The sequence below is a fragment of the Melanerpes formicivorus genome, unplaced genomic scaffold (genome assembly GCF_026170545.1).
Source record: "Melanerpes formicivorus ecotype bairdi unplaced genomic scaffold, bMelFor1.0.p_v2 SCAF_19, whole genome shotgun sequence".
Lineage (NCBI taxonomy): Eukaryota > Metazoa > Chordata > Aves > Piciformes > Picidae > Melanerpes > Melanerpes formicivorus.
In genome coordinates, this window is record NW_027142371.1 from 15,421,981 (window position 1) to 15,447,734 (window position 25,754).

At 61.0% G+C, this 25,754-nt stretch overlaps 1 protein-coding gene across 3 annotated transcripts; it reads right to left on the minus strand.

Annotated features, from left to right (window-relative positions):
• Positions 1-288: 288 nt before the first annotated feature.
• Positions 289-15,433, minus strand: SAMD10 (sterile alpha motif domain containing 10). Of its 3 annotated transcripts, none has more exons than XM_068150338.1 (5): positions 15,350-15,433; positions 9,422-9,603; positions 5,504-5,672; positions 2,959-3,099; positions 289-1,489 (listed from the first exon to the last, which is right to left on the minus strand). In XM_068150338.1, the coding sequence occupies exons 1-5, from the start codon at positions 15,378-15,380 to the stop codon at positions 1,437-1,439; spliced, it is 576 nt and encodes a 191-aa protein (XP_068006439.1). In that variant the 5' UTR covers positions 15,381-15,433; the 3' UTR covers positions 289-1,436. The 3 variants fall into 3 exon arrangements, with proteins under 3 accessions (XP_068006439.1, XP_068006436.1, XP_068006437.1); XM_068150335.1 differs by lacking the exon at positions 15,350-15,433 and adding an exon at positions 12,517-12,647; XM_068150336.1 differs by lacking the exon at positions 15,350-15,433 and adding an exon at positions 12,517-12,647 and having other exon boundaries at positions 289-1,532.
• Positions 15,434-25,754: the final 10,321 nt, after the last annotated feature.

Consider the following 25,754-nt stretch of genomic DNA (forward strand, 5'->3'; position numbering starts at 1 on the left):
GTGGGCTCTTGGAGCTGGGGACTGTGCCCAGTGAAACCCCAAATGCTCAACTCTCAGTGGTTCTGTGGAGCTGGGGTGGATTTGAATACTGCCCCACTCTTCCCCCCAGGCTGAGGCCTATTCCCACAATCCAGACTCCTGTCCCCCATGGAGGTGCTTGTCCCAGGGAATTTAGGGCTGAGACATCTCCTGAGTACCCCTGGGCAGGGCTGGAGGGATGGAACCCATGGCCCAGGCTCAGGTGTGGGAAGAGTCAGCAGAGCAGTGAGTTAAAATAACAGTCTCTTGGTTTATTCCCAGCAGAGGAGCAGGGCAGTGCCTGGTGGATGCCCAGCTGGGGGGGGCACCCTGACCTGCCTCCACACCCCTGCCAGCTCCAATGCCCTGGGGCCTTTGGGGTGCTGTCATTTTGGGACCCCTCTCAGTCCTGCCCTCACCACCGGAGAGGGAACAGTGGGAGGTGACAGCATCCATCCCATCCCTAAATCCTTGGCTGTTCCTCCTGCCCTTATGAGCAGCCTGTGGCTCTGGATGGGGGTGTTTGCTTCCCCCTTAATGCTGAACTTGGTCACCAGGGTGGTGCCTGGGCTCAGTGTCACCATCCCAGCCCTGGGGCAGGAGTTTGGGATGAGCAGCTGTAAATGCCCAGAGGAGCAGAGCCCTGCAAAGAGCTGGTGAGAACACAGGGGATGTGGGATGGAGCACAACCAGGCACCAAGGGCAGGTGGAACCTGGCATTCAAGAGCCCCCCCTCACCCCAGGCAGCACCCAGCAGCATCCCTGCCTGCTCCCACCCAGCCCCGCATCAGCGCCTCGTCTGCCTGCAAACGAGGACAGATGAAGGACAAGCTCCTGGCACAGCTTCCTCCGGTCCACAGCACCCTCCAGGCTGCCTTTGCTCCTGGGTTTTCCAGCTCCAGTGACTCAGCTTCCTTCTCAACTCACCCAGCAGAGTGCTGGGCCACGCTCCTCTCTTCTGGGGGGCTGCTCAAGTCGTGCTCCTGGCAGAGTTGCCACCTAGGACGCTGGGAGACAGCCCAGGCTGAAGACACAACTGAAGCTCCCTAAATAAGCTCCAAGGTGTGAGCATGGGCTGCTGGCTGCTGGGATGTCAGCCGTGTGCATAGGGCTTCGTGTCCTGCCAGCTGTCCCAGGGAGAGCCACGCTCGGTGTCCATGGTGCTGAGCCCTGCTGCCTTCTCCTTTTCCCCATCTCTTTCCGTGAGCCCTCAGGCTCCGGTGGGCAAAGGTTTGTCTGTCCCCGTGGCTGTGTGGCTGGTTTGCCTCCAGCCAAGAGCCACATCTGCTGGGGGAAACCTCCCATCTCTGCCCAGAAATGTGTTTGTAGAGAAGAAAGAGAGAGGAGGGGAGGGAGAGGAGCCCTGGCAGGGCCGGGAAGCTTTCTCGTCGGATCCCAAGCGCGGTCCAGGTCTGGCGTCAGCGGTGCACAGCCCAGCCCAGAGGTGCTCGGTTCACAGTGTTGGTGCAATCTGCCAAACAGATGGATCAGCTAGGAGACATTTCCAAAAGAAGCTGGAACAAGGTGGGAGAGGAAGGAATGAGCAGGGTGGCACTTCCAGCTCACCTGCTGCCAGCCCCAGGCAATCCTGTCCCTTCCGTGCAGCACCGCCTCTGACGGACCTGGCCCTGTGCCCCCAAACCTGTGCCCCCAGACCTGGCCCTGTGCCCCACAGCCTGTGCCCCGCAGCCTGTGCCCCGTGCACCAGGATCCAGCCCTGTGCCCCACAGCCTGTGCCCCATGCACCGTGAGCTGTGCACCAGGATCCAGCCCTGTGCCCCACAGCCTGTGCCCCATGCACCGTGAGCTGTGCACCAGGATCCAGCCCTGTGCCCCACAGCCTGTGCCCCGTGCACCGTGAGCTGTGCACCAGGATCCAGCTCTGTGCCCCACAGCCTGTGCCCCGTGCACCAGGATCCAGCCCTGTGCCCCACAGCCTGTGCCCCATGCACCGTGAGCTGTGCACCAGGATCCAGCCCTGTGCCCCACAGCCTGTGCCCCGTGCACCGTGAGCTGTGCACCAGGATCCAGCTCTGTGCCCCACAGCCTGTGCCCCGTGCACCAGGATCCAGCCCTGTGCCCCACAGCCTGTGCCCCATGCACCGTGAGCTGTGCACCAGGATCCAGCTCTGTGCACCACAGCCTGTGCCCCGTGCACCGTGAGCTGTGCACCAGGATCCAGCCCTGTGCCCTACAGCCTGTGCCCCGTGCCCCGTGAGCTGTGCACCAGGATCCAGCTCTGTGCCCCACAGCCTGTGCCCCATGCACCGTGAGCTGTGCACCAGGATCCAGCCCTGTGCCCCACAGCCTGTGCCCCATGCACCGTGAGCTGTGCACCAGGATCCAGCCCTGTGCCCTACAGCCTGTGCCCCGTGCCCCGTGAGCTGTGCACCAGGATCCAGCCCTGTGCCCCACAGCCTGTGCCCCGTGCCCCGTGAGCTGTGCACCAGGATCCAGCCCTGTGCCCCACAGCCTGTGCCCTGTGCCCCGTGAGCTGTGCACCAGGATCCAGCCCTGTGCCCCGCAGCCTGTCCCCACACGTCGCAGCCCAACCCAACGCAGCACAACCTGTGCAGCACAACCTGTGCAGCACAGCCCAGCCCTGTGCCCCCCGGCCCCTGCTCCCCACCCCACTCACCCACGGCGTGGGCTTCACCTGCGCCCGTGCCGCCAGGCGAGTGCCTCAGCAGCGCCCCCAGCCGCCGCTCTCCGCGTCCAGGTGACCGCAAGATGGCCACAGCCTTCCTGAGGCTTTTTGGCCTCTCGCCCTGCTCGGGCTCCCTCCAGCCCTGCTCGGGCTCCCTCCAGGCCTGCTCAGGCTCCCTCCAGGCCTGCTCGGGCTCCCTCCAGCCCTGCTCAGGCTCCCTCCAGGCCTGCTCGGGCTCCCTCCAGCCCTGCTCAGGCTCCCTCCAGCCCTGCTCGGGCTCCCTCCAGCCCTACCTTGGCTGAGCAGCTGCAGGTTTCGGACCTCCTCGCGCACCTGGAGCTGCAGGACCTGCTGCAGGACCTCCTGGCGCTGCGCCTCGTGCGCGATGCCCATGCGCTGCAGCTTCTCCCCGTTCAGCCGCAGCAGCGCCCGGCCTGCAAGCACGGCACCAGCTCAGCAGCAGCCCGGCCCGGCAGGCAGGGGCAAGGATCACAGCAGGGCAGAATGCCAGCTTGGAAGGGACCCCAAGCATCCTCTGCTCCAACCTTGCCAGGTCACAGCGTGGTTGAACTGAGCTGGCCCTCGCCCTGCCAAGCCCAGCGCCTCCCCTGGGAGGTGATTCCAGCCTCTGGGGAAACCTTTTCACAGAGTCATAGAATCACAGAGTGGGTTGGGCTGGAAGGGACCTCCAAAGCTCACCCAGCCCAACCCCTGCCCTCAGCAGGGACATCCTCCCCTGCAGCAGCTTGCTCACAGCCTTCTCCAACCTCACCTTGCACAGCTCCAGCCATGAGGCTGCTCCCTCCCTGGGCAACCTGCTGCAGTGTTCCACTACCCTCATGGTGCACAACTTGTTCTGGGTTCCCATCAGGATCTCCCCAGCAGTAACTTGTCCCCATCTTTTCCAGGGGACACCTTGTCTTTTCCAGGGGGCACCTTGGGAAAAGGGATTCTCTGTCTTGGCAGCCACCCCTCATGTACTGCTCCATGGTGAGAAGGTCTCCCTGGAGCCTTCTGCAGGCTGAACCCCCCCAGCTGGCTCAGCCTTTCCTCACGGGGCAGGGCTGCCAGTCCTCTGATCATCCTCTTGCCCCCTTGCTAGATGCATCCTCTGTGTACAGCAGAGACCAAAGCTGCTGCAGCATCCTCAGATGCTCTCCCAGCACCTGGGCCCCCGGGGCTGGAGCAGCCTCGCAGGTGACCCTGCTTGGGAGGGCACCGAGGTGCCCAGCTTGGCATCTGCAGCCCTGGGACAGGTGCTGGCACCAGCAATCACATAAGCCAGCCCTGCAGGCCAGAGCATTCCATTCTGCTCTCCAGCTCCACATCAGGAGATGCTTTCTGAGTGCAGGATCCCCACACCGGGCTGGTGGTCCTGGGGGGATGGGGCGGGGGGAGCCCATCAGAACACATTAGCGCTGCCGCCGCTGTCCCTGATGAGCTCTGCTCCAGCCCGGGGCGAGCAGAGAAGGGTTTGCAAGCAGCTTTTGTCCTCTTTCCCAGAGCACATCTGCTAATGCTGCTTTTGTTTCCCCACCAAGGGCCCACTGAGCTCTTGCATTAGGGTTTCACATCCCTCCCGGGCACCTCCAGAGCTCTCCCTTCCCTGCTGCTTTCTCCTGGCCCTGCAGATGGAGGAGGAGGAGGAGAGGTCAGCACCGCTGTCCTCAAGGGATAGAAATGCAGCAGCAGGTCCTAGAGGTAAACCTCCTCCAAGGACTTGGCTGGAAGAGTTGGATTCAGACCTTGGACTCAGAGCTGGATTTAGATGTTTGGAGCTTGGGCTCCAGCTGGGCTGAGAACTTCTCTCTAGTGCAAACATTTTCAGTATTCAGAAAGCTCTGAAGTGATTATGGTAATCCAGGGGAGGAGAAGGCTCTTCCCCAGCATACAAACCACAACCTGCCTGGGGCAATTTATGCTCATTTTTAAGCATCTCCAGGCTGCCCAGGAGCTCCTGCCAGGGACAGATGCTTCCTGCCCAGCCTGGGTGGGCATCCTGATGCCTGGCAAGCTCTCACCCTGCTGCATCACCCATGGGGAGAAAGCACAGAATCAGAGACTCCCACACTGGTTTGGATTGGGACCTTTAAAGGTCACCCAGTCCACCTCCCAGCAGGGACAGCCCCAGCCAGAGCAGGCTGCTCAGAGCCACAACCAACCTGACCTGCAATGGTGCCAGGGAGGGGCAGCTCCCAGCTCTCTGGGCTGCCTGAAATGGAGTGGGGACCAGGTCTGCTTCCTGAACCTCCCAACAGCTCTTTCCCAGGAGCAGGTGTTGGTGGGGATGAGTCCTGGGCAGGAGGCAGGGATGGGGATGAGTTCTGGGCAGGAAGCAGGGTTGGGGATGAGTTCTGGGCAGGAAGCAGGGATAGGGATGGGGATTGTCCTGGGCAGGAGGCAGGGATAGGGATGGGGATTGTCCTGGGCAGGAGGCAGGGATGGGGATGGGGATTGTCCTGGGCAGGAGGCAGGGATGGGGATGGGGATTGTCCTGGGCAGGAGGCGGGGATGGGGATGGGGATTGTCCTGGGCAGGAAGCAGGGATGGGGATGGGGAATGTCCTGGGCAGGAGGCAGGGATGGGGATGGGGATTGTCCTGGGCAGGAGGCAGGGATGGGGATGGGGATTGTCCTGGGCAGGAGGCAGGGATGGGGATGGGGATTGTCCTGGGCAGGAAGCAGGGATGAAGATGGGGAATGTCCTGGGCAGGAGGCAGGGATGGGGATGGGGATTGTCCTGGGCAGGAGGCAGGGATGGGGATGGGGAATGTCCTGGGCAGGAGGCAGGGATGGGGATGGGGATTGTCCTGGGCAGGAAGCAGGGAGCTGCCCCTACCGGTGATGGCGTGGTGGGAGAACGCCTCGACGTAGATGAGATAGTTGTGTGGGCAGTGCTTCTTCAGCCATTTGCACACATCCTGCTGGGTCCAGAGCACCACTGGCTTGGCCAGGCTGCCCAGCGTGGGGCTGGTGTGGTAGATGCCGTAGTGCTCGTAGGTACGGCCCTGTGGGGGGCAGGAGGGGAAGGGGTTAGTGAGGTTCAAGCATATGAGGAGGAAAATGTCCTGGAGCTCATGAGGGAGGTGGGAGGAGTGGGGGGCAGGAGGCCAAGGTGGAGGTCCTGCACTGTAGACCCCACACCCAGGAGCTCACAAACCTGCTGCAGGCAAGAGCCTCAGGCCACCTACCCTACACATCCCCCAGCCTAAAGAGCATCACATAAGCCTGGGAGACGTTCTGGAGGTCCCCAGGGTCCCTCCTTCACCAGGCAGGGAAGGGCAGTTGCTGGCAGCTGGCAGTGGGGATGGAAGCAGCAAAGCCCTGGGTGGGCACCAGGACCCAGTGCAAAGCCAGCAGGCAGCTGGTGCCCAGGAGCAGGATTGGGAAGCATCCCTGCCCGGGACACGGCAGGGGCATGGCAGAGGCAGCAGCTGCCACAGTGCCACGGGAAACAGGTCAGAAGCACTTGGGCTGTGGTGTGCCAGTGCTGACCTCCATGTGTGAACACTGGCTAATTAAGCATGACTAATAGAGGAGGGAGATAATTAGTGTGGCAGGGGCTCCAGACATCCTGTGGTTGCTGAGACTGATGGCATGTCCCTGGGAGATGCCAGAGAGGGGCACAGGAGGGCAGCAGGCTCTGGGATGTCTCCTCCAGCCCTGTGCTGGGCACCACTGACCCTGCAGAGCCTGGCCAGCCCTGGCCACCCTGGCAGGAGCTGCTGCTGCTCCCATGGCACCACTTGGGCTTGGGAAGGGACTTTGAGCAAAGGAAAGGAGTAAAGGAGCAAAGGAAGCTTTAAGAGCTGAGTGGCTTTGGCACTTTGGGACGTGGTCTGGAGGTCATGGAGGTGTTGGGTGGAAGGTTGGGCCTGAGGATCTCAGAGGGCTTTGCAGCCTGGCTGGTTCTGGGATTCTAAGGCTTGCCTGGGGCCACACAAGCAAGAGGGAAGAGAGCAAAGTGGAGAGCTTGTAAATGAATAACCCAGGAGTCCACCTCAAAGGCAGGTGGAAAATGTGACAGACAACAGACAAAAAGTGGTTTCCCAAGCAACCCAACCCAACCCAACCCAACCCAACCCAACCCAACCCAACCCAACCCAAACCAAACCAAACCAAACCAACCCAAACCTCCACCTTGCAGGGGGACCTCTAACAGCACTTTGCTCCCCACAGACACAGCCCTGGCTGCTTGCTCAGCTCCTTCACACTCGGCTGAGCTTGCAGGGAGTGTGCCATGGGGAGGAGGAGGAGAAAGAGGAGGAGGCAATTTACTCTGGATTCACTAAGGAGTGATGATGAGAAGTGGAGGGGCCAGGGGAAATAACAGCCTGCTTCCCATGAGCTTCCTGCCTGCTTCCCATGAGCTTCCTGCCTGCTTCCCATGAGCTTCCTGCCTGCTTCCCATGAGCTTCCTGCTTGCTTCCCATGAGCTTCCTGCCTGCTTCCCACGAGCTTCCCACAGCCATTATCCAAGCAGCTGTGCCAGGCACAGGGGAAGGGGTGAGGAACAGCCTGCAGGTCCCCTCAGCAAGCTCATGCCTGCATGCAGATCACTATCAGCCCCAGCCCTGCTTTGGGCACCCATCTCATCATAGACTCACAGAATGCTTTGGGTTGGCAGGGACCAGTTCCAGCCCCCCCTGCCATGGGCAGGGACACCTCTCACCAGCACAGGTTGCTCAGGGCCTCATCCAGCCTGGCCCTGAACATCTCCAAGGAGGAGGCAGCCACAGCCTCCCTGGGCAGCTTGTGCCAGAGTCTCCCCACCCTCACTGCCAAGAATTTCTTCCTCAGCTCCAGTCTCAATCTGCCCTCCTCAAGCTTCAATCCATTCCCTCCCCTCCTGTCACTCCCAGCCCTTGTCAAAAGTCTCTCCCCAGCTCTCCTGGAGCCCTTCAGGTACTGGAAGATGCTCTAAGGTCTCCCCAGAGCCTTCTCCCCTCTAGGATGAACAACCCCAACTCCCTCAGCCTGCCCCACAGGAGAGGTTCTCAGCCCTCTGATCATCTTCATTGCCTCCTCTGGCCCTGCTCCAGCATCCTTAAGCCCTCTCCATGCTGCTGGCTTGGGGTGCATCTTGTGCCCCCCCAGCACGGGGTGTGCAGCCCCTGGGAGGTCTGTGGGTGGGCAGGGGAGGTGTCAGGAATCCAGGGCTGGTTTTCCAGGCTGCTGAGCTCTGCTGTCTCTCTGATGAACTCTCAGCCGTGAAGGGCCAGCAGCAGCGGTGAGGAGAGCAGAGCTCGGGGCTGCTCCTGAAGGGAGGCAGGAGGTGGCTGGGGAGAGCTGAGAGGTGGGAGCCATCCCCTGGGAGATATTCAGCTCCCTTCTCCTGGGCATTTTTCCTTGCTTATGGCAAAATGAAAGCTTTTGTCCTGCCCCAATCTCTCTGGGGGGCATGGAAATGAGGCAGGGCCACGGTGAATGTGCCTGGCACCTGGAGAGGGGCTGGCAACGTTCCCCTCTGCAGGCAGCATGTGCAGGCAGCATGTGCAGGCAGCATGTGCAGCAGCTCTGTCCCCATGCTTGTCACAGAGGTGTAAGAGGGAAGGAGGCAGTGGGATGCCTGGGGGGTCTGTTTGGACAGTGACACCAGGAGGGGGACACCACAGCTGCTGGTCCTGTGGTGCTAGGGCTCTACCTGACCTTGTTCCCTTTCATGGAGGGAGCCCAAGCAGCACAAGCAGCACAAGCAGCACAAGCAGCACAGCCAGCCTGGCCCTCAGGGTGGAAAAGCTCTTGATGGAGGCTGGAAGATGGGCAGTCCCATTTCCCCTATTCCCTTTCTGCTGCTGCCTCCCAATGCTGATCCCAGGGCATGCTGAAGGGATTAGGAATCACCAGGAGCTGCTCACTGGGAAGATTTTTCCTTCTGCTGGCTGTGAAGAGGTAGGGGAAGAGGCAAATGGCTGGAAACCTTCAGCCCACAGCCTCATCACCATCCTCCCAAGGCTGCCTGAGAGCCATTCCACACTCAGGGATTTCCAGGCATTCTAAGGAATTTGGGTCTGGTGCATTCCCTGCAGGACTGCATCAAGTCCCAGCTCGAGGTGTGGAGGGGAGGTGATGCAGAGAGCTCAGCACAGCCCTCAGCCTGATGAGAATCATTAAGTGATGATATTTTTGTATAGATTACCATAATTAAATGCCCAATAATCAGGAGGGCTTCCAACACCATGGGGTCTGACAGTGTGAGCCTGCAGGGAAAGGAGAGGAGCTCCTGCAGGGAATCTTTGGATAGAAGCACAGAATTGTTTGGGTTGGAAAAGACCTCTGAGCTCCCCCAGTCCAACCAGCAGCCCAACCCCACCATGGCCACCAAACCCTGGCCCCAAGGGCCATGGCCACAGGGTTCTTGAACCTCTCCAGGGATGGGGACTGCACCACCTCCCAGGGCAGCCTCTGCCAGGCCCTGACCACTCCTGCAGCAAAGAAATCCTTCCTCATCTCCACCCTAAGCCTCCTCTGGCACAATTTCAGGCCATTTCCTCTCCTTCCATCAACTGATCCCAGCTTTAGCAGAGCTCAACTCCCACCTCACTCCAACCTCCTCTCAGGGAGCTGCAGAGAGCAAGGAGGTCTCCCTCAGCCTCCTCTTCCCCAGGCTGAGCACCCCCAGCTCCCTCAGCTGCTCCTCCCCAGCCCCGCTCTCCAGACCCTTCCCCACCTCTGTTGCCCTTCTCTGTGCACACTCCATCCCCTCACGGCCCTGGGGCAGGGTCTGGAGGGAGGCGTGGCGGTGCCCAGAGGGTACCTGGGAGCCCTCGGTGCCCGGCTGCCGCAGCAGCTTGACGGTCCTGCCGCTGTCTGCCCGCTGGCTGCGGCCATCGTGCCAGGTGCGGCTGCTGCCAGGGTTCCTCTGCAGCCGGTAGCTGAGGTTCTCGGCGGACACGGTGTGCTCCAGCAGGCTGCGGCAGAAGCTGAGGTGCGCGGCGGCTGCGGAGGGGACCAGAGAAACAGCCAGGTGTGGCAGCCTGGAGGCAGGAGGGGTGGAAGCACAGAGCCAGGGGGCAGAGGCCTGGAGCCACGGAACCAACCATGGGATCGTAGCAGCAGGGAGCTGTGGAACCATGGAACCATGGGATCAGGGAACCATGGAACTATGGAATCATGGGATCACAGGATCAGGGAATCACAGGATCAGGGAATCACAGGATCAGGGAACCATAGGATCATAGGATCAGGGAATCAGGGAATCATGGAACCATGGAACCATGGAATCACAGGATCAGGGAATCAGGGAATCAGGGAACCATGGAACCATGGAATCACAGGATCAGGGAACCATAGGATCATAGGATCAGGGAATCAGGGAATCATGGAGCCATGAAGTTGTTTGGGTTGGAAAAGACCTCCAAGATCACCCAGTCCAACTCTCAACCCATCACCACCACGGCCACCAAACCCTGGCCCCAAGTGCCATGGCCACACATTTCTGGAGCCCCTCCAGGGATGGGGACTCCACCACCCCCCTGGGCAGCCTCTGCCAGGCCCTGACCACTCCTGCAGCAAAGAAATTCTTCCTCATCTCCAACCTAAAGCTCCTCTGGTGCAATCTAAGGCCATTTCCTTTCATCCTGTCACTTGTTCCATGCAAGAAGAGACCAAACCCCACCTGGGTGAGGGTGGGAGCTGGCCATGGTGACCTTCCACCTCACTCCTGGGCACCCAAAAATGTCTTGCTGGCCCCATGGGGTCTGCTAAGCTCAGCTGTACCCCCTGCTCCCATGATCTCCCCTCTCCCACCATCCCTTCCCACTGCCAGGGAGGAAATCCAGGGAGCTGCCAGCTGGTGCTGGGAGCTGGCAGGCACTGCCAAGATGTTTGCCCACAGAAGCCCCTCAGCAGCAGGCCTTGTTGTGACGCCTGCCTGCTGAGCAGACGTTGGGGACCTGCAGCTGCTCTTCCCTGCCAGACAACAAAGCCCTGCTTGGCACCATGGCCCTGCTGGGGGAGAGGACAGGAGGGGGGCAGAAGGAAGGAGAACTCTCCATAGAGTCACAGAATTGTTTGGGTTGGAAAAGACCTCTAAGACCATCGAGTCCAACCAGTGACCTACCAATGGACCAGTGACCAGTCTGGCACTAAGTAGCCACCACCGAGGGCTGGGGAGCAGACAAACCTCGCCCTGAGCATCCCAGGGGAGAAGGGGACACAGCTGCCTGGGGACAGCTGCTGCCCCACAGACTCACAAGCTGCTGACCAGGCATGGGGCAGCCCTTCAGCCATGACCCACGGAGAGCCACTCACCCACTGGGGAGTGGGGCTTGTCCCTCACTCCTTGTCTCTTAGTGAGCTGGGGTACACAGGTTGCAGTGGTGATGCAGAGCTGTCCTTTGAGTGGGGGATGAAGGGAGCTGGCTGCTGTGGGAGGAGGACACAGGGGTGTTAGGGGCTCCTACTCTCATCTGTGCTGGGTGGAAGCCAGGTGCCTGGACACGAGCAGCCCTGACCTGCAGAGCATCCCCCAGCTGCCCTGCTCCCACCACAGCAAGTTGGGCAAGTAGGGAGCACCACAAGCTGGGCAAGCCAGGAACAAGTGCTGAAGGCACAGTAGCAGCCAGAGGAGATCTCCCCCTGGGAGAGTGGAAGGGCTCTGGCAGCTCCCCAGAGCTTGCTTCCATAGGCCAGGGGTTGAAAAGAGAGGAGACGCAGAGACCTCTCCAGCCTGTGCTCATCTTCATGTAAGAGGAGACCAGCTGGCCAAAGGAAGTGGAAATGGAGCAGGAAATGGTTGTCAGTGTGTCCACCTGTCCCAGGCTATCCAGACCCTAAACACAGCCAGCAACAAGCAGTGATTTGGGGAAACTGAGGCAGGGGACCTGGCCAAAGGCTGCAGGGAGATCCATGGAGAGGTTTGGTGTTGAGGAGAGGCTGGGCTGGCAGGCAGGGTCTCTGCACCTGTCCTGGGTGATGGGGATGTCTCCAATGGCTTCCTACAGCCTCAGACACCGCAGGTACCCTCGGCCAAGGATGCCCAAGGTGCCTCCAGCTCTCCTGCCCCCAGCCCTTTGAGCACCCAGCCCTGCTGTGGTAGTGCTGAGCTGCCCCTGAGCTGAAAGCTGTTCTGCTGGGGGCAGATATGAACCTGGCATGGCCAGAGGGGCTGGTGCCAGCGCTGTGTCCTTCAGCTGTGCCAGGGCTTCCCCAGGGCTTGCTGCAGGGAGACTGGGGAATGGGGCTCTGGCCACCATCAGACCCTGCACCCACAGGGGCTACAGAGCATCTGCCACCAGGAGCAGGACGTGGGCATCCTCACTCCCCCAGCAAACCCCGCTGGCGGCGAGAGAGATGGAGAGAGAGCAGATGGGAGATGGGAGAGGGGGGGAACGACAAGGGAAAGCAAGAGGAGGAGAAAGGCAGGGCCGGGAATGCCGGCGGCAGCCTTCCCGTCGCGGGCAGGGCAGCTGCTGCCCTGCAGCCCACAGCCCCAGCAGCTCCTCCAGCAGCAAACCTTGGCAGCTCCTCCAGCAGCTCCTCCTGCTCCCCAAACCCACTCCTCGGGTCCCAACTTTCCTCTCACCCAGAGGCACTCAAGCAGGATGAGGGCAGGGGGTGCTGAGCCAGGGCATATGGGAGCATTCTGGGGCAAGGGAAAGATGGAGACAGGGAAAGCCCTCAGCAGGGCAACCCCTGGGCTGTCTCCAGGCAGGGACACGGAGGTGGCCTCCCCTGCAGCCGCTTCTCTCCTTCCACAGGAGCAGCCACACACCACCACGAGCACCCAACCACCTCCAGCCCCTTCTCTGCCCAGCCCGGACAGGGCTGCACACGCAGCATCTCCCCCCAGCCCCCCCGGCCCGGCCGCCCCCAGGCCATGCCCTACAGCCCCCTCTGGCCATGGCTCACCTGGCTCGGGGGGTCCTTGCGAGCTGCGGATGGCGGAGACGCAGCAGAGGGACGGTCGGCCCTGCTGCATCTCGGCGGGAGGAGGGACGAGCGAGCGCTCGGCGCCACCGGCTGTCACCAGCTCAGCTCCATCCCTGCCTCCCCTCATACCTCGTCCACACCTGACTGACTCCCCCCCCCGCCCATCACCTCCCTCCTGCCGACAAGCAGTGGTGGCTCCAGGCTCGTCCCAGCCCCAGCGCTGGGCAGCCCCCAGACGGCTTCATCCAAGGGGAGGGGAGAGACTTACACCCCCTCCCCACTGCCCTGTGGGCGTTTGATCCGGAGAGATGCTCCGTGTTTTCCTCCCGTGCTCCCGTCTAATCCCATGGCAGAGCCAGCTGGCACTGGGACGGAGGGAGGGAGGGAGGGAGGGAGGGATGGGAAGCCTGGGGGGCTGCTGGGGGTGACAGCAGACTCACCAGGCATGGGAGTGCCTGGAGCTGTGGCAGGCACAGCGTGGCAGCACCGGGGGCACCGGTGGTTTGGGGGGCCTGGGGTGTAGGAGGAAGAGGAGAGAGGGAGTGAGGTGGTGAGCACCCAGCCTGGGCAGGGGGCTCAGCATGGTCTGCTCCTGCTCCTGCCTAAGCTCCCATGGTTATGGCCCTGCTTGGGGTCTGGGTAGACTTTGCAGAAGCCTCCAGGGTGGCTGAGCCAGACTTGGCTCCACCTCTCTGGGTCACCACTGGTGGTCCATGGCCCCTGGACATCATCTGGCAGCCCCAAGGGACGGACACCCCACTGCTTGCTCATGGCCTGGGCGGTCACCACCACCTCACTTTTTCATGGTGGCTCTTGAATCCATCTGGGGACCCTCTCAGCTGCAGAGGATAGGTGGAGGGGGAAGCCAGGGGCTGGGTCACCTCAGCCAGGCCAGCAGCCACCTGCCCCAGGCACTGGGACAGGGTCTGCAGCAGCAGCAGGGACAGACACAGCTCCCCCACCTTGCTCCTTTTCCTTCTCCAGACACTGGTGGAATGTGAGTGCTGGAGAGGCTCGGAGCTGCAGCAGCCTCTGATGGGGGACAGGGGTGGGAAATCTCCCAGGGATGGGGACCTTGAGGCAGGACATGGCAGCACGTGCCAGCAAAGGCATCCCCAGGCTGGTCCCAGGCTGGGCAGAGGCTGAGTGACTCCAGCAAAGTGGCTTTGAGCTGGCTTCCCACAGGTGCTGCCAGCCTTGCTCAGTGTCCAGGACCTGTCCCAGGGGAAGTGGCAGCAGGCAGGTCAAGGAGAGTGGACCCCAGCACCGGGACAGGCAGCACACTGCTCACATCCAGCTCCATCCTCTGCCACCATTTCCCAGCACGGCCTCGGGGGCAGCCCTGTGCCTGTCACACACACGTGTGTCCTGCAGCCCTGTCCTCTCTCTGGGGACAGCCAGCTGCTGTGGGGGACAGCCAGGCTCCCCGGGGTCAGGCAGGCTCCCCGGGGTCAGGCAGGCTCCCTGGGGTCAGGCAGGCTCCCCGGGGTCAGGCAGGCTTCCTGGGATTAACAGCAGGCCCTGGGAGAAGCTTGGCACAAGCTTTGCAAGGAACAAAATCCCTTTGTTGGTTTGCCTGGCTCCTGGTGGCTGGCAGGGAGGAGGCATTCAGCACCCAGTGGGGCGAGAGGGCTGCCCACGGCCGCGGGAGGGCTCGCAGGGAGCCGGCTGCCCCCTCGGTGCTCCTCCAGAGAGCCCTCTGGGGACTGCGAGGATGAGGACTCCCCTGCACTGATGGAGCAGCCTTGCCAGGGACTCATCTTGCCCTTGGTGACATCTGCATGAGCCACAAGCCTGGTGCTGCCCTGGTCCCTCCAGCCCTACCACACAGCCTCCCAGAAGGCAAATGCCCTCTGCATGCTCTCCATGCATGGGTGCTGCACATGGGTGCTGCACATGGGTGCTCCTGCATGGAGGGACAGGCAGCCCTGTGACAGGAGCCCTGGGGCACAGCCTTTGGGGGCACTGTGCATCTCTTTGGAGGTGTCTGTACCCCGGAGCCCCCCATAGGCACTGCCAGGAGGTCCCCAAGAGCTCCAGGAGGGGAGATCGCTGTAGGGTTGGGATGAGGGCAGCAGACAGGACCTTGGAGGGTGGCTCTGAGCAGGGTCTCCTGGCAGGAAGCAGGATTAGGAGCCACAGGCAGGGACCCCCCTGCCTGCAGTGAGTGCCCTTCCACCTTGGCACCACGTTCCAGCCCCTTCCCATGGCTCCTACCCTGCTCCAGCCCCCCCAGCCCTGCCCTGCCCTGCCCTCACACCTGCACCCTCTTGCTCCAGCCGCGTTTCCCAGCCCATTTCCCTGGTACCCCATAACGCTGGGCCAGGGGATGGGAATGGACTCTCCCCGGGGTGTTGAGGGCAGCAGGGGAGGATGAGGAGGGGCAGCCCCCCGGTTAGAGGGAGCAAGAATAGGTGGGGCATGGAGTGGCAGGAATGGGGAGGGGGTGGAGGGCAGATCCCCGGGATCGAGGGGCCAGCACTGGGGGTGATGGAGGGTGGGCAAACCCCCGGGCTGGAGGGGACTGTGCCAGGGGGTGATGGAGGGAACAGCAGCCGGGAGGGATGAAGGACAGAACCCCAGGTTGGACAGAGAAGTACCGGGGGTGGAGGGCGAGGAGACCCCCGGGATGGAGGTGTCAGCGTCGGGAAGGGATGAAGGACAGACCACCGGGATGGACAGAGAAGCACCAGGAGTGCTGAAGCGCCTGGGCAGATGCCCAGGATGGAGGGAGCAGCCCCTCAGGAAGGTTTGGGGCTGGGGGAGGCGCATCCCGCCGTGCACCTGAGCCCACCCTGCCCGTCCCCGGTACCTTCCATGTCCTTGTGCTGGCCGCAGCTCATCCTCCGCGCAGCGGGGCCGCGCTCGGGCGGGGACGGAGCCCCTGGTCCCGTGTCCCCCCCCCAGCTCCGCCGCCGGCACCGGGCGCTCCCGGCCCGCCCCGCCCCGGTGTCCGCGCCGGGGGCGGTACCGGCTCCGCCACCCGCGGGCGCTCCGCCCGCCGCCCGCCCCGCGCCGCCGCCTCTCCCTTCCCCGAGGACGCCCCCAGCATCCCCCCGGATCCTTGCCCGGGAGCGTCAGCCCCCACATCCCTGCCCGGAGACATCAGCCCCCGGGATCTGCCCTGGGCATCACCCCTAGGACCCTCCCCAGCTGGTAGAGAGGTTCTGGGGATGCCAAGGTGTGGTGGGCACCGTGCTCACGCTTTTGATTGTTTGTGGTTCCACTTGGATCCCTGTCTGTGTGTGGGGATGTGTCTGCGTGTCTGTCTGTGTGTGGGGATGTGTATATGTGTGTGTGTATGTGTGTGGGGATGTGTATATGTGTGTGGGGATGTGTCTGTGTGTCTGTGTGTGTATATGTGTGTGTGTGTGTGTGTGTTTGTGTGTGTGTGTGGATGTGTGTGGATGTATGTGTGTGTGTGTGGATGTGTGTGTGTGTGTGTGGGGATGTGTGTGTGGATGTGTCTGTCTCTGTGTGTGTGTATATGTGTATATGTGTGTGTCTGTGTGTGTGTCTGTGTGTGTTTATCTCTGTGTGTGTGTGGATGTGTGTGTGTGTGTGGGGGGGATGTGTGTGTGTGTGTGTGTGTGGATGTGTGTGTGTGTGTGTGGATGTGTGTGTGTGTGTGGGGGGGGGGGTATGTGTGTGTGTGTCTGTGTCTCTGTGTGTGTTTATCTGTGTGTGTGTTTATCTCTGTGTGTGTTCAGTGCTTGGAAGAATTACCCTCCCCAGGTCCATGTGAGCTCTCCAAAATCTTGGATGCCTATTGAGGAGATGCCCTGGAGGGGGCTTAAGCCCCCAGCCAGGCTCAGCTCTGTGCCATGAGCCAGCTGGTTCTGCCACACTTGGTGAGCCAACCGTGCTGCCATGCCAGGCGTGGGGACACTGAGCCACAGACCCTGTGTGCAGCCTGCAGAGTCCACTGGGCTACTGCTATCCTCCTTCCTCCTGGCACTGGCAGTCCCCCTCCTCCTCCTCCTCCTGCAGGCAGGGCAGTGCTGCTCATTGCAGGCATCCCACTCCATCACATAAAGACCCAACCTGGTTTCCCTCGCTCTGAAATGCCTCCTTCTCCCTCAGCCTGTGTCTACACACAGAGCTTCCAGGCCCTGGCAGGTGTTTTCCAAGAGGAATGTGGCTCAGGAGGGGCCCTGGCAGGGCAAGGCTGGTGGGGCTTGACAGATGTGTGCAGGTTCCACCAGGCTGTGCTGCTCTTCCCAGCCTGCCCTTTCCCACTTTCCCCCTCTGGTAGCAATCATCCTTCTCCCAGGAAGGTTTCATGATCCTGAGGACAGGAATTTGTTTCCTCATCACCATTTCCCTCCTGGTGGTGCTGCAGCAGGGCCTGGGGAGCGTGGGGAGGCCTGGACCACTCACCTCTTGCAATTCCAAAGGGTTTTCAGGACTTTGGGGGCTGTGCAGGGAGGGCTGGGGAGGTGGTGTGGTGTGCTCCACGGTCTGGCCACCCTCAGCTGTTACAGCTTCCAGCAACAACCCTGGGTGGCCAACCCAATGCCTCCCAAGCTGGAGCATCTCTTGACCAGCCCCAGTGACCCTGTGCCGGGTGCTGGTTTGTCTTTGGGTCCTTTCATGGAGGGTTTGTGCAGAATGAAGATCATCAAGTCCAACCATTACCTGGCTCCACCAGGACCACCACTGCACCACATGCTTCAGCATCCCTCAGTGGAGTTAGACAACAGGAGGGAAAAGCTGGAGAGTTGAACTCAAGCCCAGAGCAAAGCCTGGGAGGCTCCAAGCACCCCCAGGGGCTCCCTGCCCCTCGTGCTGGCGAGGGACAGGCCAAGGACAGCAGCTCCACCGAGCCCCAGCCCTACAGATCTGCCCTCCAGGTGCCCGCGGGTTTGGGTGGGGACAGCACCAATGCCACCGTGAGCCCCGGCAGCCCGTGTGCCAGGCTCTGGGGAGGGCACCGGGAGGGGATGATTCAGCACGCTGGCTTTTCAGAGAAGAAAGGAAGCAATTAAAGCTCAGCGCTGCTCCCGCCGCAGCCCTGCCAGGAGGAGAGGGAGGGGAGGAAAAAGCCTTCAGACGGAAGTCGTTTGTCTGAGGAGAAAAGCAGCTAATTTCTGCGTGGCTCTGCTCGTCTGCTCCTTAATGAAAATCACTCATCAGCAGGAAAAAACCAACAAAAGGCACCCAGGCAGAGGGGGAGGAGGAGCTGCACCCTCCAGCTGTGGCCAGGCAGGTGGCCTCTGGAGCCCTGGCTGTGCCCCATCCCTCCTGAGACTTCCTACAAGGGCTAGGATGGGAGGCAGCGGTTTCAGCTGGAAGAGGGCAGAGTGAGACTGGAGTTGAGGAAGGAATTCTTTGCAGTGAGGCTGGGGAGAGCCTGGCACAGGTTGCCCAGGGAGGCTGTGGCTGCCTCCTCCCTGGAGGTGTTCCAGGCCAGGCTGGATGAGGTAGAGCAGCCTGGGCAGGTGGGAGGTGACCCTGCCCACGGCAGGGGGTTGGAACTGGATAACCTTTATGGTGCCTTCCAACCCAACCCATCCTGTGAATCCATGAGGTGACCATCACCAAGCCCCTCATGCCTTGCCTGGGGGGGCTGCAGGTGCAGCCAGGTGCTGGGGATCCCCCTTCTCCCCACAGCCCCAAGTGCAGGGGCTGGCATTCACAAGCCAAGCACCACAGAGGGGCTTCCCCTGTCCCCCCCAACCCTGAATCGCTGTGCAAGGAGTTTAGGAAGAGTTTGTGGAGGCACTTGGGGGGAGGCAGCTCTGTGCCTGGAGCCTGGGGTGATGGATGGTGCTTAGCTCGACTGGGCACAGAAATATTTAGTGCTGTGAGAAATCTCTCCTTGCAGACAGTTTGTTTTCATGCTGCTGCTGAAGCACCAAGAGCTGAGGGCTGGGCAGCGAGAGCCTGCCTGGAGCGGCACCAAAGCTTCCGAGCGCCTGCGGCCTCCTCATCCCCGGCTCTGCTGGCTGCCCTCTCCCTGAGAGCTGCACCTTCCTGAGGATGCTGATTTACTGGCAGAGGACATCTGAGGCATCCCTGCCTGTGTGCTGCTGCCTGGCACTGCTGGAGCTGCTTTCATTGGGAGGTTTACAAGGACGTGTTGCTAATTGGATTTGGGCACCTCGCGGGTGCTCTCAAGGCAGCTGCAATGGTTTGGGAGCTCAGCCTGGCTCCTTCCCTTCCTCTCAGCACAGAGGAGGGGCTGGGGGCGGGGGGGAGGGTTAATATCATTTTCCCAAATGACATGATGCATTTCCATCTGAATTCAAGAAGGGGCTGCTGGAGATGCCATCAGCTGCAAGGACACCGCGAGGTGGTGGGAGCCACCTTCCTCAGCTGCCGTAGCGATCCGCAGCCAGAGGACAAAGCTCAGAGCCCTTTCCAGTGAGAAGGGAAAAAACCCAACCAGCCACCAAAAACCCCAAACCCCAGCCCCTACATTGGTATTCCAAGAAGCTGCTCGATGCTCATGGATGTTTCATGAGCTGGGGAGGTTTGGCTGGGCCCCAGCCCACCCTGTGCAGCAGTGCTGAGCACCGTGGGAACGCAGCCAGGCTCGGGGATGCAGCTCCTGCCTCACCTGGCTGCAGCCACATCTCCCCCTGCCCCAGTGCCACGGCACAGGAGGGTGCTCAGACGCTGGCCTGGGGCTCTCTCTCCCCCAGCTGCAGTCTGGAATCACCACTGAGGTTTTTCTTTGCTTGGTTCTTGGTTGTTTATTCATTTGTTGCAATATTTTTAGGGGCCAAAATCATTTCACCCAGCTCCCTCTGCTCTCCATTAGCTAATTGGAGCTGTGACAGGCTGGATCCTGCTGGCCTCACCAAGGAGAAGCCCCCAGGCTGGGCATTGCCATCACCCTGGCTCTGGGGTTCTTATATCAGGGCCCCAAAGGGGCACAAATCAAAACCATTGTAAGGGGAGAACTTACTGCTCTCGACAACTCCCTGGAGGGAGGTTGGGCTGAGGTGACTGCTGGTCTCTTTTCTCAAGGAGCAAGCAGCAGGGCAAGGAGAAATGGCCTCAGGTTGCTCCAGGGGAGGCTTAGGTTGGATGTTAGGAAACTTTCCTTGCTGAAAGAGTGGTCAGGCCTTGGAACAGGGACAGTGGTTTGAACCTAGAGCAGGGCTGGACACCAGGAGGAAGCTCTGCACTACCAGGATGGTGAAATACTGGAACAGGCTGCCCTGGGAGGTGGTGGAGGCACCACCCCTGGCCACACTCAGGGTCAGACTTGGTGTGGCCCTGAGCAAGCTGCTCTAGCTGGGGGTGTCCCTGCTGACTGCAGTGGGGTTGGACTGGATGACCTCCAGGGGTCCCTTACAACCCAATGCACTCTGTGATTGGAACAGGCTGCCCTGGGGGGTGGTGGAATCCCCACCCCTGGAGGTGCTCAGCAAGCAAGCAGTTGTGGCAGCTCAGGCCATGGCCTGCTGGCCCTGGAGGCCTCTGGCTGATAGTTGGACTTGATGATCTCAGAAGTCTTTTCCAGCCTTCGTGACTCTATGATTGATGCTCTGATTGATTCTGTGAGCTGAGCAGACTTCTGCAGCCTCTAGCAGCTAACCAGCACGAGCAAGGTAACAGCCACAGCGTGGCCACGGCACATCTCAGCAGCCTGCAGCCCTCCCAGCCTGATTTCAGGCTCGCTGCCTGCATTCAGTTGCTTACAGAAGCTGAGTTCTTGTTTACGTCGCGAGGTAGAGCCAGGCTGCAATTGATTTGCTCTGCTCTGATTGCCACCACACGCTGCTTGGGGAGCTGGGAGCTGCTTGTGATGGCAGCCAGGCTGCAAAAGGAGGGCTTCAGCAGTGAGGAAAGGCCGGGCTGGAAGGTGTCCCTGCCTCCTGGTGTCCCAAAGAGCATCTCCTGCTCTTGGGACGTGGGAGAGGTGGTGCTGAGGAGTGGCAGTGCGATGGAGGAGCTGGTGTCCCCCCCAGGGGCTGCACAGCCCTGTGCTGTGAGGCAGAGCAGTTGGGTGCAGAGTTTAGGCAGCCCCAGGATGGGGAATGAGAGGGGACAGTGGCACTGGGGTTTGGGAAGGAGCTTCTGTGTCCACTCCTCCAGCAGCCCACACCACTGGGAGCTTTCAGCCACCTCGGTCCCTCTCCAGGAGCTCTGGGGTTTAGACACTGTGGGATGAGAAGGTGATTTGAAGGAGCTCCATTTGGGTACCACCACTGGCATGCTGCTGGTGAGCAGCTCACACTCTGGAGCTTTCTCCCACAGGAGGATTGTACCCAGTGAGCCTCCAGCTGATGCCAGCTCTGCTCTCCCCATTGCTGAGGGTGCAAGCTCTGTGTTGGAGCCCCTTTAGCAACCTCCATTAATTGCCTCTGAGATCTAAGATGGCCTCAGGGCAGACATTCAGAGGCACCTCTCTCCATCCCAGCTGTGCTGGGAACTCAGCACCCGCCTGCTGCCAGCTCTGGAGCAGCTCCCTGTTGTGTGTTGGTCCTTGGCTCGGGGAGCAGATGCTGCAGATGCATCCTCTGGGCCCCTCCACATCCTTGGGTGGGACTCATTCAAATTTACCTGATGTGGAGTTGATTTCAGGAAGCAGGACATCCTCTCTTCAGAGGCTTTCACTGCACAGGGTGATAATCAAGTGAGAACAGGCTCAGAAAGTGTTAATTTAGCAGCTGAGCCAACGGGGACCCAGAAGCAGCCTCTGGTTCAGTCTCAAATCCAAACAATGATCACATCTGGGAGCACAGAGCAGCAGCAGGTCTGCCCAGCAAGCACCAGCTCAGCCACGGGTGGCAATGTGCCGGGGCTGTGGTGGCCAAGGCTGGTGTCTCTTACCGCCCAGGGCTCAGTCAGGGAGTGACAGAATGGGTTGGGTTGGAAGGGACCTTCGAGATCATCCAGGTCCAGCCCCCTGCCGTGGGCAGGGACCCCTCCCACCGGCCCAGGCTGCTCCAGCCAGGGAGCTCTGCACTGCTCCCGGTCCCCCCAGGATGGCACCAGCGACACGGGCAGGTGGTGCTGGCATGGGGCTGGGTTTCTGCTCTGGCCTTGCAGGAGGAGGTTTGCAGGAGGTGTTTCACAGGCAGGAATTTCCCAGGAGGGGCTTTGGAGAAGGAGTTTGGCAGGCAGGGGATTTGCAGGAGGAGGTTTGCAGGAGGAGGTTTGCAGGAGGAGGTTTGCAGGAGGAGGTTTGCAGGCAGGGGATTTGCAGAGGAGGTTTGCAGGAGGAGGTTTGCAGGCAGGGGATTTGCAGGAGGAGGTTTGCAGGAGGAGGTTTGCAGGCAGGGGATTTGCAGGAGGAGGTTTGCAGGCAGGGGATTTGCAGGAGGAGGTTTGCAGGAGGAGGTTTGCAGGCAGGAGGTTTGCAGGAGGAGGTTTGCAGGAGGAGGTTTGCAGGAGGAGGTTTGCAGGCAGGGGATTTGCAGGAGGAGGTTTGCAGGAGGAGGTTTGCAGGAGGAGGTTTGCAGGCAGGGGATTTGCAGGAGGAGGTTTGCAGGAGGAGGTTTGCAGGCAGGCAGTGGGGAGTGCTGCTTGGACTGGAGCCTGCCCTGGGCCCTGCTGTGCTGTGTGATGTTTAAGGCCACAAATTCCCAGCGCTGGGAGAGCCTGGGGGTTTGTTTTCCTGTTGTCCCAGGAGATGCTGCCTCAGCCTCTGCTCTCCACAGGGCCACAGAAGTGGCTTTGTGTGAGCAAGGAGACAGTGGTGACCCCAACCCCTCCTCAGCAGCCCTGGCCCTGGGCTGCCCAGCTCCTCGCTCGGCCTGGGGCTGGGTGCTGAGCCCCCAGTGGGGTCCCCAGTAGCTGAGCTGGGTCTTGTGCTCCATCCAAGTGGTTATTTTCCACTTTCTCTGAGAAGAGCTCAGTGCTGGGGCTGGGATAGCAAAGGGACACGCCAGGAGAGATCCCCTGGGGTGGCCAAAGACCCCACAAGGATGCTGAAGGGGCAGATCCTGAACCACTAATCCCTGCTGTGCCCCAACCCTGCTGGAGCTTGCAGTGCGCAGGGCCAGCGGCTGCCGGCCGCCCCCAGGACCCAGCAGCACGAAACAAGCCACAGGTCCCTGCAGAGTGGAGATCAAAAATCATTTACTATTGATTTTCCTCACCCTGTAAATGCTGCTGCCTCCTCTCCTCAGCTGGGGGGGTGCTGCAGAGAGGAGGTGGGAAGGTTCCCCTCCCTTGCACCTCCCTGCTGGGGTCACCCTGCCACCAGCCCTCCCCTCAGGGGTTTTGGGGGTTATCCCTTCTTTTTCAGTGAAATTCCTGCAGCTGTCCTGCTGTCAGCAGAGAGCCAGCACTCCCCTGCTCTCCCTCTCCCTGCCACAGCTTCTCCTCTTGGGCTGGGAGGGTTGCTGGTGGGTGCTGGTTCTCTTCATCTCCCATCCCCTGGCAGGGACAAGAATTTATCCACCCCCTCAACTGAGGCTTGATGAAACAGAATCATGGAATCAGAGAACCACCTGGTTGGAAAAGACCTTTAGATCCTCCAGTCCCACCATAAGCTAAGCTCTCCCTGCACACAGCTGCTGGGCCCTGTCCCTGGGGGGTGTGCAGGAGCACGGGTGCAGCATGGAGGCACTCGGGGTGTACAAAGGAGGCCAGGCTTGCTGGGCAGCAATAGCTTTTATTAGCCCCAGCAAGAAGCTGCAGGAGCTGGTGAGGGCTGATGGAGCCTTCTTTCAGGGCCAAATCCTGCCCCGGAGGGGAAATGGTCCCCAGCTGCAGGGCTGCACGGAGGCAGACTGCAAGGATATTCCAAAGCCAGGAGACTCAGGGCAGCCCATGTGGGGCTGGGGGGGCAGGGGCTCCCACAGCCTTCCTTGGAGCTAAGAATGCTCCCACGGGCTTTGTCCTCACTCCAGGATGTCCCTCCAGGAGGGGCAGGAGCTGCAGCCTCCCTCCCCCCCCCGCCACCCAACTGTTTGGCAAAAGTGGTGTTTTTTTCCTTTCTTTTTCATTGTTTTCTCCCTCAGAACCCAAAAATAGAGCTGGGAAGTGGCTGGGGGCTGGGTTGGCATCAGCATGCAAAATGGGGCTGTTTGTCTGCTCCTGCAGCTGGGCTCTGCTTCAGCCCTTGGAAGCCTGGCAAGGGCTGGCAGTGAGAGGCAGGGTTGGGTGCTGGGTGGGGGCTGCAGGATGAGGACAACCCCCCCCAGCCATCCCCAGGCCCTTCACACCCCTCTTGCCCCCCCTTGCCCTTGTGTTTCATGACCCTGGGCCTCTGGCAGGGCACCTTCTGCTTCTCCATTCCAGGTGGACACAGATCCCAGGTGCCTTCAGATGTCTTCACATGAAGGAGACTTTGCTGAATGACAGCAAAGGAACTCTGAGACCCTCGGTGTGGGTGCTTGAGAGAAGCCTCCCCGGTGCTGCCAGCAGGGGAAACGGAGGCAGGAGCCCCTGGGATGCCCGTGGGTGCCTGGGGAGGAGGATGGGTGGCGCAGAAGCGGAGCTGGACATCTGCCAGCCCCAGGAGATGGCTTCTGAGCATGGCCATCCCTGCTGCCACCACACAGCAGGACAGGGCTGGGGAGACCCCTGAGCTGGGGAGGGGATGAGCACCCAGCCCTGCCTGTGCTTCCAGGGGGAATTTCTCTTGGGGAACAGAGAGGAGGGGAGAGCAAGGCTGGCACAGCACAGACCTGCAAGGGGAGGGGCAGTGGCTCGGAGAGGGCTGAGGCAGAGCAGTTCTGGAGGCTTTGGCCAGCCCTGGGATGTTCCCAGCCCCTTGTGTCCCTTTTTAGCCCTGGTTTGGCTGGAGGCTGTTGAATGTGGGGTGTTGGCTTTGCTCCCCAGCAGAGACACTCAACTGCTGGGGGTGTTACAAACCATCCACAGCATCTACTTGTTTCTCAAGAGTAATAGTGGTAACAGTAATAGTGATAATGATGATGATGATGATAACAATAGCAGCCAGGAAACGTGGATGCTATGATAGCACAGCTTTAGCTTCCTCATCCCCTCCCTTATTTCCATCATCACCATCACCACCATCATCCTCATTGCTCCCCAAAGCCTGTGTGGGCATTAAACAACAGGCATTGTTTTGCTGATGAGTTACAAACTCTCTGCATTCATAATTAACAGAGCAGATGGTGCCTCAGGCTGAGGGGGCTCTGCCTGCAGCAGGGTCTGCTGAGGGTGGGGATCAGGGTGATGAGGGTGAAAGGGATGATGGTGGTGATGGAGATGATGAGGATGATAGGGATGATGGGGATGATTTGGACACTAGGAACAAGTTCTTTACTATGAGGGTGATGGAACACTGGAACAGGTTGCCCAGGGACGTGGCAGAGGCCCAACCATGAAGACATTCAAGTTCAGACCTGATGGGGCTCTGAGCATCCTGGTCTAGTTGGGGATGCCCCTGCTGACTGCAGAGGCTCTGGAATAGATGACCTTGAAAGGTCCCTTCCAACCTAAATGATCCTGTGGTTCTGTGATGGGGAGGGTGAGGTTATGGGGTGAAGGGGATGGTAGGGGTGATCAAGTGATGGGCTTGATGGGGGTAATACAGGAAATGGGGTTGATGGAGTGCTGGAGGTGGTGGGGTGCCGGGATGATGGGGATGCTGGGGGGGATGAGGATGCTGGGGTGGTGAGGATGCTGGGGGTGGTGAGGATGCTGGGGATGATGGGGATGCTGGGGATGATGGGGATGCTGGGGTGGTGAGGATGCTGGGGTGGTGAGGATGCTGGGGGTGATGTGGATGCTGGGGTGGTGAGGATGCTGGGGTGGTGAGGATGCTGGGGTGGTGAGGATGCTGGGGATGATGTGGATGCTGGGGTGATGGGGATGCTGGGGGGGATGAGGATGCTGGGGTGCTGAGGATGCTGGGGTGCTGAGAACGCTGAAGCTGTGCTATCAGGGGGCAAAGGCGTGTGCGGCCGTGCAGGGGTGTGCGGGACTGCATGTGCACACGTGTGTGCAACCGAGCACCAGAGCCCTGCTGCCCCAGAGCTCCGCTGCCCCAGAGCCCCGCTGCCCCAGAGCCCCGCTGCCCCCGGGCCCCGCTGCCCCCGGGCCCCGCTGCCCCCGAGCCCCGCTGCCCCCGAGCCCCGCTGCCCCCGGGCCCCGCTGCCCCCGGGCCCAGCTGCCCCTGGGCCCTGCTGCTCCTGAGCCCTGCTGCCTCGTTCCCCTTGGCGCTCGGATCCGTCGTGGCGCCAGGGGGCGCTCTGCGACGCCAGGGGGCGCTCTGTTGCCCCGCCGGAGCGGAAGTGCCGCGCGGCCCCTGGCTAAGCCCCGCCCCCAGCGCCGCCGCTTCC